The 17,408-nt window shown below is 35.6% G+C and overlaps 1 protein-coding gene across 1 annotated transcript in view; it reads left to right on the top strand.

The window, feature by feature from the left end:
- LOC132941562 (uncharacterized) overlaps positions 1-17,408 on the top strand; it is a 128,175-nt gene that overhangs the window by 81,506 nt on the left and 29,261 nt on the right. Inside the window, exons 75-108 of the mRNA XM_061009668.1 lie at positions 187-513; positions 588-911; positions 987-1,298; positions 1,453-1,776; positions 1,943-2,272; positions 2,357-2,668; positions 2,726-3,058; positions 3,131-3,445; positions 3,513-3,824; positions 3,891-4,220; positions 4,279-4,587; positions 4,655-4,969; positions 5,103-5,429; positions 5,505-5,822; positions 5,887-6,195; positions 6,261-6,587; positions 8,142-8,465; positions 8,546-8,860; positions 8,973-9,308; positions 9,398-9,703; positions 9,811-10,119; positions 10,195-10,515; positions 10,576-10,908; positions 10,987-11,634; positions 11,696-12,001; positions 12,066-12,380; positions 12,509-12,829; positions 12,934-13,260; positions 13,435-14,397; positions 14,508-14,813; positions 15,545-15,862; positions 15,958-16,287; positions 16,367-17,023; positions 17,084-17,392. Of these exons, the coding sequence (XP_060865651.1) occupies positions 187-513; positions 588-911; positions 987-1,298; positions 1,453-1,776; positions 1,943-2,272; positions 2,357-2,668; positions 2,726-3,058; positions 3,131-3,445; positions 3,513-3,824; positions 3,891-4,220; positions 4,279-4,587; positions 4,655-4,969; positions 5,103-5,429; positions 5,505-5,822; positions 5,887-6,195; positions 6,261-6,587; positions 8,142-8,465; positions 8,546-8,860; positions 8,973-9,308; positions 9,398-9,703; positions 9,811-10,119; positions 10,195-10,515; positions 10,576-10,908; positions 10,987-11,634; positions 11,696-12,001; positions 12,066-12,380; positions 12,509-12,829; positions 12,934-13,260; positions 13,435-14,397; positions 14,508-14,813; positions 15,545-15,862; positions 15,958-16,287; positions 16,367-17,023; positions 17,084-17,392 (12,168 nt within the window). The remainder of the gene's footprint in view (positions 1-186; positions 514-587; positions 912-986; positions 1,299-1,452; positions 1,777-1,942; positions 2,273-2,356; positions 2,669-2,725; positions 3,059-3,130; positions 3,446-3,512; positions 3,825-3,890; positions 4,221-4,278; positions 4,588-4,654; positions 4,970-5,102; positions 5,430-5,504; positions 5,823-5,886; positions 6,196-6,260; positions 6,588-8,141; positions 8,466-8,545; positions 8,861-8,972; positions 9,309-9,397; positions 9,704-9,810; positions 10,120-10,194; positions 10,516-10,575; positions 10,909-10,986; positions 11,635-11,695; positions 12,002-12,065; positions 12,381-12,508; positions 12,830-12,933; positions 13,261-13,434; positions 14,398-14,507; positions 14,814-15,544; positions 15,863-15,957; positions 16,288-16,366; positions 17,024-17,083; positions 17,393-17,408) is intronic.

A 17,408-nucleotide genomic window follows, 5' to 3' on the forward strand; every position in this document is an offset into this window, starting at 1 on the left:
TAATTTAAATAAATGATTTAAAATATTTTATATAATTATAAAATAATTAACCTAAATGTTATTTCAAAATAAATATTTTTGTTTATTAAGTTATAGATTACTTATATATTTAAAACAAAAATTATTTATCAATCAACTATAAAATTGCTTTATAATGTAATAATAATAATTTTTTTTTTATTATAGCACGACCAACTCAGCCACCACCTAGTGGAAATCCTTGTGTTCCATCCCCATGTGGTCTGAATTCAATATGCCGTGAAGTTGGCTCAACACCAGCATGCTCTTGTCTGCCAAACTATATAGGAAGACCACCAAACTGTCGCCCAGAATGTTCGATAAATGCTGAATGTCCAGGAAATCTTGCTTGCTTAAACGAACGATGCAAAGATCCTTGTCCTGGTTCTTGTGGGGTACACGCGACTTGTGTAACACGTAATCATAGACCACAGTGTACTTGTGAAACTGGATATACTGGAGATCCATTTGCTGGATGTTCCATAGTTCAACAAAGTAATATAAATATATATATTAACTGGTAGAATGTCTCTATTTAAATAACTCTTGATGATTTATATTTGTTATAGTTCCTCCTACTGAAGGACCGAGGGATCCATGTAATCCGTCTCCATGTGGAGCTAATGCTATTTGTCGAGAAAAGAACGGTGCCGGTTCTTGTGTTTGTCTCCCTGAATATTTCGGTGATCCGTACACGGGATGTAGACCTGAATGTGTTACAAATGCAGATTGTGATCGTACAAAAGCATGTGCAAATAACAAATGTAAGGATCCATGTCCTGGAACATGTGGCCTTAACGCAGAATGTAAAGTTCTAAACCACGCACCTTCGTGCAGTTGTATACCTGGATACACTGGTGATCCGTTGAGCATATGCCATGTTATACCCATAAGTAAGGATAAAATTTATTTTCTTATGAATAGTAATTATCATATATAAATATTTTGTTATGACTTCATTTTTTTAGCTGAAGCTACGCCGATAGATCCTTGTGTTCCATCACCATGTGGACCTAACAGTCAATGCAGAGAACTAAACGATCATGCCGTTTGTTCTTGTTTAAGTTCTTTTATCGGTACACCCCCATCTTGTCGTCCTGAATGCGTTGTCAGTTCAGAGTGTAGTCAAAACAAAGCTTGTGTTAATCAAAAATGTAGCGACCCCTGCATTGGTACTTGCGGCCTGAATACAAGGTGTCAAGTAGTAAATCACAATCCCATTTGTAGCTGTTCCCCCGGATATACGGGCGATCCTTTTGCTTCTTGCAATAAAATACAACGTAAGAATTGTATAGTGAATGTTTGGTACTTTTTACTTGAAAATCTTTTGCATTTCTTTATTCTATTGCATGAAAAATATGATATATGTGATTTCTTGTATTACTGTCTGAAACTCTGTTGCATGTTTTTCTTTTTTTCTTTTTCTCACTTTAGCCACAACCACTCCTTCACCGCCTACAGCCCCTTGCTCTCCGTCACCTTGTGGACCTCACTCTCAATGTAGAGTGGTGAGCAATACAGCTGCATGTTCTTGTTTGCAAAACTACATTGGTCGGCCACCCAATTGTAGGCCTGAGTGTGTTATTAGCGCGGAATGTTCAAGTAACTTGGCATGTATCAATGAAAAATGTTCTGATCCATGCCCAGGATCATGTGGACAATATGCTCATTGTAGAGTCATCAATCACCACCCAGTTTGTACTTGTTTACCTGGGTACACTGGCGATGCGCTTACATATTGCCAACTGTTACCTACCTGTAAGAACAAAGACTACTACTATGTACACGTTATACTTACGACATATATTATTAACTCAACGATAGATTAGTTTTAAATTTTAATAATACTTTAAATAAATAGAATATTTTTACGAGTATTTGTTTCAATGCATGTAGACCAACATATTTTTATTGACTTGTATAGCTACCGAAAGATCACCAGAAGCTGTAGATCCTTGTTATCCATCACCGTGTGGTCTAAATTCAGATTGTGTCAACCGAAATGGAGTAGCTGCTTGTACGTGCTCTACAGGATTCTTCGGTGATCCTTACACAGGATGCCGAAGAGAATGTGAAAACAACGACGATTGTAATTTGGCTTTGGCTTGTATTGGTTATAAATGCATAGATCCTTGTCCAGGAACATGTGGTTCTGAGGCATTATGTACAGTTGTGAAACATATACCTATTTGCTCTTGTCCACCATCTTTTACTGGTGATCCATTTACTTCTTGTCGTCCGATACCAGTTATCCGTTAGTATTTTTTTTTAATAATAAAACTGTATTTTAAAGCTAATAAAATATATTATATTTATAATTGTAATATTGTAACTACAGCAACACAAAGAGAACCGATTGACCCATGCCATCCATCCCCGTGTGGACCTAACAGCCAGTGTCGTAAAATTAACGATCAAGCCGTTTGCTCTTGTTTACCAAATTATATGGGTAGTCCACCAGTATGTAGACCTGAATGTGTTGTCAGTTCAGAATGTCCTTTGGACAAAGCTTGTACAAATCAAAAATGTTTGGATCCTTGTCCAAATACTTGCGGAATACAAGCCTTGTGTACTGTGAGAAATCATAACCCAATTTGTGCATGCCCAGCTGGATATTCTGGAGATCCGTTCTCACATTGTGCCTTAATACGTAAGAATAAAAAATAAACTATAACTAAATGAGATAATTTTTATAATGTATTTTCAGCTACTACGCCAACACCTCCAGTAACCGAACGTCCAGCATCGTGTTATCCAACACCTTGTGGACCTAATTCACAATGCCAGATACAAAATGGAATCCCTGTATGCTCATGTCTACCAGACTTCATTGGCTCACCGCCTTCATGCAGACCTGAATGTGTTATAAGTGCTGAATGCCCAAGTCAATTGGCTTGTATGAACCAAAAATGCCGTGACCCATGTATGGGTTCATGTGGATTAAATGCGAATTGCCACGTACTAAATCATATTCCAATTTGTACTTGTAATAATGGACTGACAGGAGATCCATTCGACTTTTGTACACAAATACAAATAAGTATGTAAAATATTATTAGATTTAAACTAGATATTAAATTCTTATTAATATATATTTATATTTTCATAAAAGCTACCGAGAGACCATTAGCATCTGATCCTTGTAATCCATCACCTTGTGGGCCAAATGCGATCTGCAAAGGAAATGGAAATTGCGAGTGCTTGCCAGAATATACAGGAAACCCATATGAGAATTGTCGTCCAGAGTGTGTGTTAAACACCGAATGTTCTAGAGACAAGGCATGTATGAGAAATAAATGTAGCGATCCATGTATTGGAACTTGCGGTCAAGGTGCCAATTGTGATGTAGTGAATCACATTCCAATTTGTTCATGCCCGACCAAATATTCAGGAGATCCGTTCACAATCTGTCGACCTGTTCCAGATGGTAAAAATCAACAGTATTAATCTTATGCATAGTTGTTTAAAATTATAATTTTTTTTGATTTATTTAGATGTTCCTGTATCAAGTGACCCGTGTAGTCCATCACCGTGTGGTGCTTATAGCCAATGTCGAAACTCAGATAATCATGCAGTGTGTTCTTGTTTACCAAATTACATTGGTGCACCACCATCATGCCGCCCAGAATGTACTGTCAGCTCTGAATGTAATCCAGACAAAGCATGTGTAAACATGAAATGTATCAACCCGTGTGTAGGGGCTTGTGGTTCTGGAGCTAGATGTGAAGTAATTAATCATAGCCCAATCTGCAGTTGTAGAGAAGGACAAACTGGAGATCCATTCCGAAGCTGTTATACGATACAAAGTAAATACTAACAAATTATTTATTCATTGTTCAACATAAATTGTATTTATTTATTAACATTTTCAGAACCAGTTCTTCCACCTCAAAACGATCCACCGAAACTTCCCTGTGTCCCTTCACCATGTGGTCCGAATTCTCAATGTATAGCTTCGGGAAATAACCCATCATGTTCATGTTTACCATCTTATATTGGTGCTCCACCAAATTGTCGACCAGAATGTATAATAAACCCAGATTGTCCATCAACTCTTGCTTGCATTAATAACAAATGTAGAGATCCGTGTCCAGGATCTTGCGGAAGTGATGCCCATTGCCAAGTTGTTAATCATGCAGTTTCGTGTCTATGTCCCTCTGGATTTACAGGAAATCCATTTGTTCAATGTATTTATCAACAAGGTATGTTACTATCAATAGATTTAGCTAAATTATTACTAAATTTCTTTTACATATTTAGAAAATTTAAATCCATGTGAACCATCTCCATGTGGTGCAAATGCAATATGTAAACAACAAGATGGTGCCGGATCTTGTTCTTGCATTAATGATTATTATGGAAACCCATATGAGGGTTGCCGACCTGAATGTATTCACAGTTCGGACTGTCCAACAAATAAGGCATGTATTGGAAATAAATGTGTGGATCCTTGTCCTGGTGTATGTGGAGTAGATGCTGTTTGCACGGTTATTAGTCATGTGCCAACTTGCAACTGTATATCTGGGTATATAGGAAATCCATTTACGTACTGCCAACCTCAACCTCCAAGTAAAATATTTATTTTTCAACTTTTGATAAATAATATTTTTAAATTGTTAAATATTTATATTACTAGCAACTCAAGCCACAGTGTATGACCCTTGTCATCCATCACCTTGCGGCCCTAACAGCCAATGTAAAAATGTAAACCAACAAGGAGTATGTTCTTGTCAAATAGAATACCAAGGGACTCCGCCAAATTGTAGACCAGAGTGTGTGGTAAACAACGAATGCCCATCGAATAGAGCTTGTCATAAATTCAAATGCACAGACCCTTGTCCTGGAACGTGTGGACTAAATGCTCGTTGTGAAGTTATTAATCACAGTCCAATTTGCACATGTTCACCTGGTTTAATTGGAGATCCTTTCACAAGATGTTATCCCCAACCAGGTTAGATATTAATTTATAATCTTAATTTTATATTTAGAATACAAAATCATTAACTGTTGTACTCAGTTTGTGTTTAAAGTTTGTCTATATAGTATATATGAATAAAATACTTAATTTACTGTTTATCACACAGTGAAACCACTAGATGAACCGGTGATACCTACAAATCCTTGTATTCCCTCGCCATGTGGACCGAATTCTGAATGTAGACCAGTTGGAAATCAACCATCATGTTCGTGTCGAACAAATTACGTCGGTGCTCCGCCAAATTGTCGACCCGAATGTTCCGTTAATTCTGACTGTCCTTCCATGTTATCTTGTATATCAGATAAATGTAGAGATCCATGTTATGGATCTTGTGGTTTAAATACAGACTGTAGAGTTCAAAATCATATACCAACTTGTACATGTATCACTGGACACAATGGTGATCCATTTACGCAATGTATTCCAATAATAGGTACAATAATAATTTACTTATAATTCTCAATATATTTGATTATTTACTATTATAATTTTAAAATATTATTTTTAGAACAACCAACACTAGCCACGCCTACCGATCCATGTAATCCATCACCGTGTGGATCCAATACTCAATGTTACAATGGAGTTTGTAAATGTCTGACAAACTATTTTGGAGATCCATTAATAGGTTGTCGGCCTGAGTGTACAATGAACACGGATTGTCCTAGAAATAAAGCATGTTTAAACCAAAAGTGTCAGGATCCTTGTCCAGGCACTTGTGGTCAAGGTGCCATATGTGATGTCATTAACCATATTCCAACCTGCAGTTGCCCAACTGGTACAGCTGGCGACGCATTTGTTATTTGTAGACCCGTTAAAGTTCAAGGTATAAATCAAATTATATTAACAAAAAAAAAAAAAAAATGATAATTACATAAATGTTCTTATAGACGAACCATCTAGAGACCCATGTAATCCTTCTCCATGTGGGCCAAACAGCGTTTGTCGTGTAGTAGAAGGACATGCTGTCTGTTCCTGTCAAAATAGTATGATCGGTTCACCACCTTCTTGTCGACCAGAATGTGTTGTTAGTGCAGAGTGTCCTTTAACCCAAGCATGTCTCATGAGCAAATGCCGTGATCCATGTCCTGGAACTTGTGGCCACCTTGCTAACTGTAAAGTAGTAAATCATAGTCCTATTTGTACTTGTCCACCACAGCATAGCGGAGATCCATTTAGGAGTTGTTATCCTGTTCAAGGTAAAATATTTATTGAAGATAATATTTAAATTTTATATTTAAAACACTATATTAACTTATTCCAGAAATAAGACCCACACCATCAGCTGATCCAATTAATGTTTGTGTCCCATCACCGTGTGGACCCAACTCTGAGTGTAGAGATCGTGGAGGAGCACCGGCGTGCTCGTGCTTGTCAAATTATGTTGGAACGCCACCATCGTGCAGACCGGAATGTACAATTAATCCAGAATGTCCTAGCCATTTATCATGTATTAATCAAAAGTGTACAGACCCTTGCCCTGGTTCATGTGGCTCAAATGCTGCATGTTCTGTGATTAATCACACTCCCATGTGTTCTTGCAATAATGGATTTACTGGAGATCCGTTTACTTATTGTCAATCAGTCCCGGGTAAGATTTTAACATATTTGCATGAATATGCTTTGCACATTTGAGTTTAAACACGCAATATTATTTAAAATGAACAATTTTTTTTTTATAATGCTTGCTTCATTAACATATGTTTTTAGTATCTATTGATGTATTTTTGATTCATGGTTTATATCGAAAAATTAAAAATAACAATATAAGTACACAGTAACTTAAATTAATATTTCACAAATAACTTATCATAGCCCATATTAAAATTTTAAAACATTAATAATAAAAATCACGACTTTGACACTATCACTTGATAAGCATTTTTTTTTTCAATAACATATTAAAATAATTTCCCATTTATTAATAAAGCTAATGTATAATAAAATATCTAAAAAATTACTACCATTATTAATACTTTCTCCCAATCAACGGTTGAGCAGATTAGTTTTAATGAGTCATATAATCATTTAATAAAAATACATTTTACTAGAATATATCACCCCTCTCTACCCCCCCCCCCCCCCAAAAAAAACAATACATAAACATCATAAAATTATATAATCATAAATATAATGCAATGAAAATATAAGCATTAAAGTTAATCATACATGAACATTAATGTAGTCTTAAAATGGATGGCATGCTGTCATTGAATTTTAATCGAGTATAATACTATTTTATTTTACATAATTTCCTAAAAAAATGTTTGCTTAGTGCATGAACAAATTTTTAAAAGAATGAATTAAATATGTTTAAAATCAAGAGTATATATGTTGCATCTTGTGAGCATGATAAGAGTTCTATTTAATAATTTTAAGTTGAATTGTATATACATTTCTTGAGCTTTGAATGTTAAATTTTAAATCTATATACTATGACTTTTGTTCTGTAGTCGAATAATTTTGTATGCACTAAATTTTGATTCAAGTATTTCAGTACGTCTTAAAATGTATATAAGGTTACTTATTTATGTTTGCATGTAATTTAGGATCGTTTGAAAATACTTTTCATGACATTATATTGCAAAAGTAATATTCGGTAGTATTTAAAAAACATATTTATCTATATTTAAGCTAGAGACGTTGAATTTACCTGATATGTATTAAGTTACTTAATAATACTTTAATTGTATTTATTTATAAGTAAATAGAATAGTAATTAATATTTAGTAACTCAAGTTGAATATGTTTAGTTTGTTACTAATTAAATTTAAGATCGGTAAGTCATTTTTAGTACATAAGTTATAAAAATTAACTAAATGTTTTCAGAATATATAGAGGTAAGAAAATCTTTTCGAGTTGTTTATACCTTAAGTATTACGATGCCATGATAATTATTGTTTTAGACCTAACATAGGTAATTCTTTCCAAAACGATGTTGATTATATTATCTGCTCAATTTTTGAATAGCTATCACTAATCATGTAACAGATGTAAAAGAAGAGTTAGAGCTTACTAAATAATTGTATAACAATAAACTTATATTAAATGGTGAGTACTACTAATAGAGTTATTTAATACCTCCTTGTGGCTTTATCTCCAAATAATAATATTATTTTTGAAATTATAATTATAGTGTTACCAGTATACCAAGAACCTCTAAACCCATGCATTCCTTCCCCCTGTGGAATGAACGCTATATGCAAAGAGTATAATGGTGCTGGTTCGTGTAGTTGTTTACCAGAATATAATGGAAATCCATATGAAGGCTGTAGGCCAGAATGTGTTATAAACTCTGACTGCACACCTCAAAAAGCTTGTGTGAAAAATAAATGTCAAAATCCGTGCGCTGGAACTTGTGGTCAAAACGCAGAATGCTACGTGACTAATCATTTGCCATCTTGTACTTGTATACCAGGTTTTACTGGTGATCCATATAAGTACTGCATCCTAGCTCCACCACCACAACGTATGTATTATAATTAGGTGTATGAGTGTATTATATTTGTATATAGGGAATAAATCATACTAATTATAATATATATGTAGAACCACAAGCGGATCCAATTAATCCTTGTGTTCCATCACCATGTGGACCAAACAGTCAATGTAAGGAAATAAATTACCAAGCAGTTTGTTCATGCCTACAATCATATGTGGGGAGTCCTCCAAACTGTAGACCAGAGTGTGTTGTCAACTCAGAATGTGGCAAACCCAAAGCGTGCCGAAATTTAAAATGCGTTGACCCTTGTTTAAATGCTTGTGGGTCTAATTCAAAATGTAAAGTAATAAATCATAGCCCCATGTGTTCGTGCAAAGAAGGATTTACTGGTGATCCATTTTCAAGCTGTTATGCTATACAATGTAAGTTTAACTTTTCTTCATTATTTAATCATAGATTTAAAAATATTTTTCACTTATCCTTATTATTCTTACAACATGATATTTATTAATCAAATAACTTAAATTTTAACAGACTTGCCATCACCACCAGTACAAAATGAACCAATTAACCCATGTATACCATCACCATGTGGCCTATACTCATATTGTAAAGATTCCAATGGATATCCTTCTTGTTCCTGCCAAGAAAATTATATTGGTTCCCCGCCAAATTGTAGACCCGAATGTACAATAAACGAAGAATGTCCAAAAGATAAGGCTTGTATGAAACAAAAATGCCAAGACCCATGTCCAGGATCATGTGGTGTTAATGCTAATTGTAACGTTTATAATCATAACCCAATATGCTCGTGTATTGAAGGTTATACAGGAGATCCGTTTACCAGTTGCTATATAAAACCAACATCTCGTAAGTATTTTTTTTTACTTTAGACTGTAGACTATATGATTAGGTGTATCAAAGCATTTATAATACATTTTAATAATTTTAATTCATAGCTCCTAAGCCGCAATATGATGATCCATGTAACCCATCCCCATGTGGATCAAATGCATTATGTAATAATGGTGTTTGCTCCTGCTTGAGTGAATATCAAGGCGATCCATACTCTGGCTGTCGTCCAGAATGTATTTTAAATACAGATTGTCCCATTATTAAAGCGTGCATCAATAATAAATGTAAAAATCCATGCCAAGGAACATGTGGATTAAATGCAATTTGTAATGTTTACAATCATATTCCGATGTGTACGTGTCCACAAGGCATGAATGGAAATGCATTTATTCAATGCATACCTATTCAAGGTAAAAAAAATGTACTATTCAACACGAAAAAATATAGTCACCTAGTTTAAATATTATGTTTATTCAATAACATAATTATAAATACAAATATATTTATATAATTTCAGCATCCGTTGAAGTTATCAACCCATGTGCTCCATCTCCTTGCGGACCAAATAGCCAGTGTAAACAAGTGAATGGTGTAGCGGTGTGTTCATGCATATCTGGATACTTGGGTGCACCACCTTTATGTAGACCTGAATGTACAATAAATTCTGACTGTGGTCTAAACGAAGCTTGTTCAAATCAAAAGTGTCGAAATCCATGTCCTAGTATTTGTGGAATTAGTGCAAAATGCCAAGTCATAAATCATAATCCAATTTGTAGTTGTCCACCAGGATTAATTGGTGATCCATTTACAAGATGTTATAATAAACGTATGTAATAAAAAAAGATAAAATATATTTATATTAATTAAAAGAATATTATTAATAATTACATTTAAAATGTAGCTGCCGATTTACCACAATACGTTGGTAATCCTTGCGTTCCGTCTCCTTGTGGACCGAATTCGCAGTGTAAGGTTCAAGGCGAATCGCCATCATGCTCATGCCTACCTAATTTCATCGGATCACCTCCAAATTGCAAGCCGGAATGTATTACCAATAGCGAGTGCTCATATAATTTAGCTTGTGCTAATATGAAATGTAAAGATCCTTGTCCAGGTTCGTGTGCCCCAAATGCTGAATGCCATGTAGTAAGCCATTCGCCAATATGCAAATGTCCAATTGGATACGTAGGAGATCCGTTCACGCAATGCATTGTACAACAAGGTAAAATTATAGTATAAAATAATTATTATCTTCTTAAATTAATTATACTTTTCTATTCAGCTGATCCATTACCACAAGAGTATTTAAATCCATGTGTACCATCCCCCTGTGGAACAAATGCAATTTGTAAAGAACAAAATGGAGCTGGATCGTGTACGTGCTTGCCCGAATACTATGGAAATCCATATGAAGGATGTAGACCGGAATGTGTTTTGAATACAGACTGCGCGTCAAACAAAGCTTGCTCTAATTACAAGTGTAAAAACCCATGTCCAGGAACATGTGGTCAAAATGCAGAATGTCAAGTAGTTAATCATTTGCCCATGTGTTCTTGCTATCAAGGATATACTGGTGATCCATTTAGATACTGTCATCAAATACCTCCTCCACAACGTATGTTGATACATGTTAATATCATTATTATTTGTAACTAAATTAATATACTTATATATATCTGATTATTTTTAATAGAAACTGAAATCGAACCAATTAACCCATGTTCACCTTCTCCGTGTGGGCCAAATAGTCAATGTCGGGAAATTAACCATCAAGCTGTTTGCTCATGCCTTCCGACGTACGTAGGGAGCCCGCCTGGATGTAGACCAGAATGTGTAACAAACTCAGAGTGTGCTTCGAGTAAAGCATGCATAAAACAGAAGTGTTCAAATCCTTGTCCAGAACCATGTGGACAAAATTCAAACTGCAAAGTTATCAACCACAGTCCTGTGTGTTCGTGTATCAATGGTTTTACTGGAGATCCATTTATTCGCTGTTATCAAATACCTCCACCTCCACCACAGTTTGATCCAGTTTATGTAAACCCTTGCGTTCCATCACCATGTGGTCCTTATTCTCAATGTAGAGAACAGAATGGCTATCCATCATGTTCATGTTTAGCTGAATACATAGGAAGTCCTCCAAATTGCCGTTATGAATGTACAATTAATGCAGAATGCCCCAGAGATAAGGCGTGTATGAAGCAAAAATGTCAAGATCCGTGCCCTGGGTCATGTGGTGTAAACGCTTTATGCAATGTGGTAAACCATACACCAATTTGCTTGTGTCCTGATAACTATGAAGGCAATCCTTTTGAAAATTGCAGGCCAAAACCCATGGATGGTAAATTTCAATACATCATAATATTTAATTTAATTAAACTTAAAATAATCAAATTATATAGTTCCAGAACCAGTGTATTCAGACCCATGTAATCCATCGCCTTGTGGTCCTAATTCTGATTGCTATAATGGTGTTTGTAAATGTAAACCTGAATTCCAAGGTGATCCATACTCTGGATGCAGACCTGAATGTGTACTAAATAACGATTGTCCCAGAAACAAAGCATGCATAAAAAATAAATGCAAAGACCCATGCCCTGGAACCTGTGGAACGAATGCTATCTGTGAAGTTTATAATCATATACCAATGTGTAGATGTCCTAATGGAATGTATGGAAATGCTTTTATCAATTGTTTAGTACAACAAGGTGAGTTTAATAATAAATATGAAACATACAGTTTGAGTTTCTATAATTCATTCTTATTTAAAAGATATTATCCCAGTAACGAATGCAAATCCATGCTATCCAACTCCATGTGGACCTAACAGTCAATGCCGAGAAATAAATGGACAAGCTGTATGTTCGTGTACAATTGGCTATTTAGGAGTACCGCCATCGTGTAGACCAGAATGTACAATAAATTCTGATTGTAACTTAAACGAAGCATGTTCAAACCAAAAATGTCTTGATCCATGCCGTGGTGTTTGTGGAATAGGAGCGATCTGCCGTGTATATAACCATAAACCTATCTGTAGTTGTCCTCCAGGACAGACAGGAAATCCATTTTCTAATTGCCGTCCAATACGTAAGTAAAAAATTATAAAAATTTTATTTAGTTTTATTAAATTATTTTTTAAATTATTTGCTAATCTGTCTCCAAATATTTTATTAACTATGTATTTATATAACTTCTTATTTGATTTTTTTTTTAAGCGGTTCAAGACCCGATACCTGTAGAACATCCATGTGTTCCTTCTCCGTGTGGGCCCAATTCGCAATGCCAAATTAAAGGACAGTCGCCTTCGTGTTCTTGTTTACCTGAATTTATTGGTTCACCACCGAACTGCAAACCCGAGTGCATTAGTAATGGAGAATGTCCATATCATTTAGCATGTAAAAATATGAAATGTAAAGACCCTTGTCCTGGTACCTGTGGACAAAACGCACAATGTAACGTAGTAAGTCACTCTCCTCAGTGTACCTGCTATCCAGGGTATATTGGAGATCCTTTCACGCAATGCACAATACAACAAGGTAAATATAAAATATAAATATGATCATTACAATTGTAATTTTATATAATTTTTATTAGAAAATCATATATTTATTATTGTTGTTATGTGTTTATTAAATTACAGCAGAACCAATAGAAGAGACCCTGAACCCTTGTATTCCATCACCTTGTGGAGCAAATGCTATTTGCAAAGAGCGAAATGGCGCTGGATCCTGTAGTTGCTTACAAGAGTATTTTGGAAATCCTTATGAACTCTGTAGACCCGAGTGTACAGTTAACACTGATTGCCCATCGAATAAAGCTTGTATGGGAAATAAATGCTTAGATCCATGTCCAGGAACATGTGCCCAATCCGCAATTTGTCACGTTTACAACCATTCACCGACATGCTCGTGTAATTATGGATACACAGGAGATCCGTATAAATATTGCAGTATAATTCCAACTCCACGTAAGTTATTTCAATATTTATTATTAACCTTATGTGTATATATTTTTTTATCGTAGTATAATATTATAGAATTCACTTTTATTCCTCATACTTAACTGTACCTAACGCATGCATTTCATTTCTAGAGGTTATACGTACAATAATGATTTACCATAACTTCTTGATAACTTTTAGCAATCCAAAATGAACCAATAAACCCGTGTTCACCTTCTCCATGTGGACCACACAGTCAATGTCGAGAAGTCAACTTCCAAGCCGTATGTTCATGTTTATCGAACTATATTGGAAGTCCGCCAAATTGTCGTCCTGAATGTCTCATCAGTCAGGATTGTTCACAAAATCTTGCATGCATAAATCAACACTGTATCGATCCTTGCATTGGACAATGTGGTCAAAATACACAATGTAAGACTATCAAACATCGACCAATATGTACATGTAGCCCTGGATATACTGGAGACCCGTTCTCCAGATGTTATCTAATTCCACCGTTACCACCACCACCACAAGATGAACCAATACCAACAAATCCTTGTGTGCCGTCTCCGTGTGGACCATATTCTGAGTGTAAAAACTACGGAAATTATCCTTCATGTAGTTGTCAACCACAATACACGGGAAGTCCGCCAAATTGTAGACCAGAGTGTACGATCAATGCAGAATGTCCAAGCAATAATGCGTGCATGAAAGAGAAATGTCGAGATCCATGTCCTGGTTCATGTGGAATTGGATCAGTTTGTAACGTATTGAATCACGTTCCTATTTGTCAATGCCCTGATGGATTCACTGGTGATCCATTTGTGAGTTGTTATCTGAAACCCCAAGCTCCTATTGCTGACGTAGAAACAGACCCATGTAGTCCATCCCCGTGTGGTACAAACGCAATATGTAATAATGGACTTTGTACATGTCTTCCTGAATACCACGGAGATCCATATACTGGGTGTAGACCAGAATGTGTTCTTAACGACGAATGCTCAAGGGATAAAGCTTGCATTCGAAATAAATGTATAAATCCATGTCCAGGGACGTGTGGCTACAATGCCATATGTGAAGTATATAATCATATACCCATGTGTCGATGTCCAGAAGGATTAGCAGGTGATGCCTTTACTCAATGTCAACCAATATTACAAGGTATGTGAACGTATATATATTATAATATATTCATATGTTATTAAATATTAATGCAACTATAAGAATATTGAATGTTTCGAATTTCATTTAACCATTTTTTTAATTTTTAGATCCAATTATTAATCAGCCATGTAATCCATCACCTTGTGGACCCAACAGTCAATGTAGGGAAATGAACAATCAAGCAGTATGTTCTTGTATCGTGGGATATGTGGGTAGCCCACCATCGTGTAGACCAGAATGCACAATTAATGCGGATTGCTATTTGACCGAAGCTTGTTCAAACCAAAAGTGTAGAAATCCTTGTATAGGAACGTGTGGTGTTGGAGCTAAATGCCAGGTTATAAATCATAAGCCTATATGTAGCTGTCCACCAAGCATGACTGGTGATCCATTTGTACGCTGCCATGCCATATGTAAGTTAATACAATTGCAATACTTCTGTAACGTCTCCTCTTGACCTATCGCTCTTACTACTCTTTAGGTGTCGTTCTATTTATATAAACGAGGTCTCGGAGACTTGACCTCGATGTGTGATATTATTACTAGGAAACAGGGTTACCTTATGTGAAGCAAAATACTCAACGTATATATATATATATATATATATGTTATTAGATATTAATGTATTATTATTACTACAAAATCGAATCTTATAATATATCGAACATCAAATAATATGTATTAGGTATACTTATAAATTATAACTGAGGGTTACCGGTCGGGCCATAATGTGTCTTGGGTGCCAATAGCCAATGTGGGTTGAGCTGGTCGTCCGCGGGTCCTCTTCAGGTCGTTTTCACCCATCGACCTCCACTATCGGCCATCCTCTATGACTCTTCATTCTCGACCATCAAACTATCGACTTCCGACTCTAAACTGCCTATATCGACACCTAACTATCGCCTGTCAGGAGTCCCATTCGGTTATAACCCCAACGCGTGCTAAACATCGCGTCAGCATAATATATATTGCATACATTTATACACATTTGCCATTACTAACACTCAGCATATTAGCCATGCACAACGTAGGGAGTAATATACGATGTCGATGTCGTAATACTCCAAAAATATAATGAGTTATATTAAATTTTTATAATTCTAAAATGTTTTCTATAATATAATTGTTTTATATTGGTTTTCAGTGGCACTTCCTGAACCTGTGAGTAATCCATGTATACCATCTCCTTGTGGACCTAATTCACAATGCCAAGTAAAAGGAGATACGCCATCTTGTTCATGTTTACCTGAATTTATCGGATCGCCTCCAAATTGCAAACCAGAATGCATTAGCAATAGTGAATGCTCCTATAACAAAGCATGTGTCTATATGAAATGTAAAGATCCATGTCCAGGATCTTGTGGTCAAAATGCTATATGTCAAGTAGTAAGTCATGTGCCTAGATGTTCATGTTTATCTGGTTATGTTGGTGATCCATTTATACAATGTTATATTCAACAAGGTAAATAAAATTATATAATAATATTGATTGATTTATTGTAAAGACTTGAATTGTTTTGGGAAATATTATTTAATGTTGTCATTGTTATTATTTAGCTGACCCAGTACCCACTGAGTATTTATCTCCGTGTGAGCCTTCTCCGTGTGGTACTAATGCTGTTTGTAAAGAACAAAACGGCGCTGGTTCATGTAGTTGTCTCCCTGGATTTGAAGGAAATCCTTATGATGGATGCAGATATGAATGCACACTGAACACAGACTGCGCATCTAATAAAGCATGTATTCGAAATAAGTGCCAAAATCCTTGTCCTGGATCTTGTGGACCAAACGCAGAATGTTTAGTAATAAATCACCTTCCTATGTGCACATGTTATAATGGTTACACAGGAGATCCTTTCAAATACTGTAATTTGATTCCTCCTCAAAGTAAGGAAAATATTTTAATTAATTCAATGTACTTGTTCAATTATATAATTAATATATAATAATATTATTTTATATTTAGTTGTGCAATCTGAGCCCTATGCTCCTTGTGTTCCATCACCATGTGGACCTAATAGTCAATGTAAAGAAATAAATGGACAAGCAGTTTGTTCATGTCTCCCTACGTATCATGGAAGTCCTCCTGGCTGTAGACCTGAATGTGTATTGAGTTCTGAATGCAGTGATATTCACGCATGCGTTAATCAAAAATGTGTCAACCCATGTCCTGGACCGTGTGGTTCAAATGCTATTTGCAAAGTTATAAAACATAACGCAATATGTTCCTGTCAACTCGGGTATCAAGGCGATCCATTCTCCCGTTGTTATTTAATTCCACCACCACCGCCACCACAACAAGATGAAGTTACTTACTTGAACCCGTGTATTCCATCTCCATGTGGTTTATATTCAGAATGTAGAGATATTGGTGGTGTACCATCATGTTCATGTTTATCACAATATTTTGGTAGTCCACCAAATTGTAGACCTGAATGTGTGATAAATAATGACTGTCGGAGCAATTTAGCATGTATTCGAGAGAAATGTCAAGACCCATGTCCAGGATCTTGTGGTATTGATGCATACTGCAACGTTATAAATCACACTCCGAATTGTGTATGCCGAGAAGGTTTCATTGGAGATCCCTTCACATCGTGCTATATAAAACCAATACAAAACAGTAAGTGACTTAAAAAAAAAACCAAATTTAAGTATCAAATACCACGTGACAATGTTTTAGTTCCAGAACCTGTTGAAAAAGACCCATGTTATCCATCCCCATGTGGACCAAACGCAATATGTAATAATGGCCAATGTTCATGTATTAATGAATACTATGGAGATCCATACTCAGGTTGTAGACCAGAATGTGTAATTAACAATGACTGTCCAAGAGACAAGGCTTGTGTTCGTAATAAATGCATGAACCCGTGTAAAGACACCTGTGGTGAAAATGCTATATGTGATGTTTATAACCATATACCAATGTGCCGCTGTCCAGAAGGAACAGAAGGAAATGCATTTATTAGATGCTCGGCATTACAACAAGGTAAAATAATTTCACA

The sequence above is a fragment of the Metopolophium dirhodum genome, chromosome 3 (assembly GCF_019925205.1).
Source record: "Metopolophium dirhodum isolate CAU chromosome 3, ASM1992520v1, whole genome shotgun sequence".
NCBI classification, from domain to species: Eukaryota; Metazoa; Arthropoda; class Insecta; order Hemiptera; family Aphididae; genus Metopolophium; species Metopolophium dirhodum.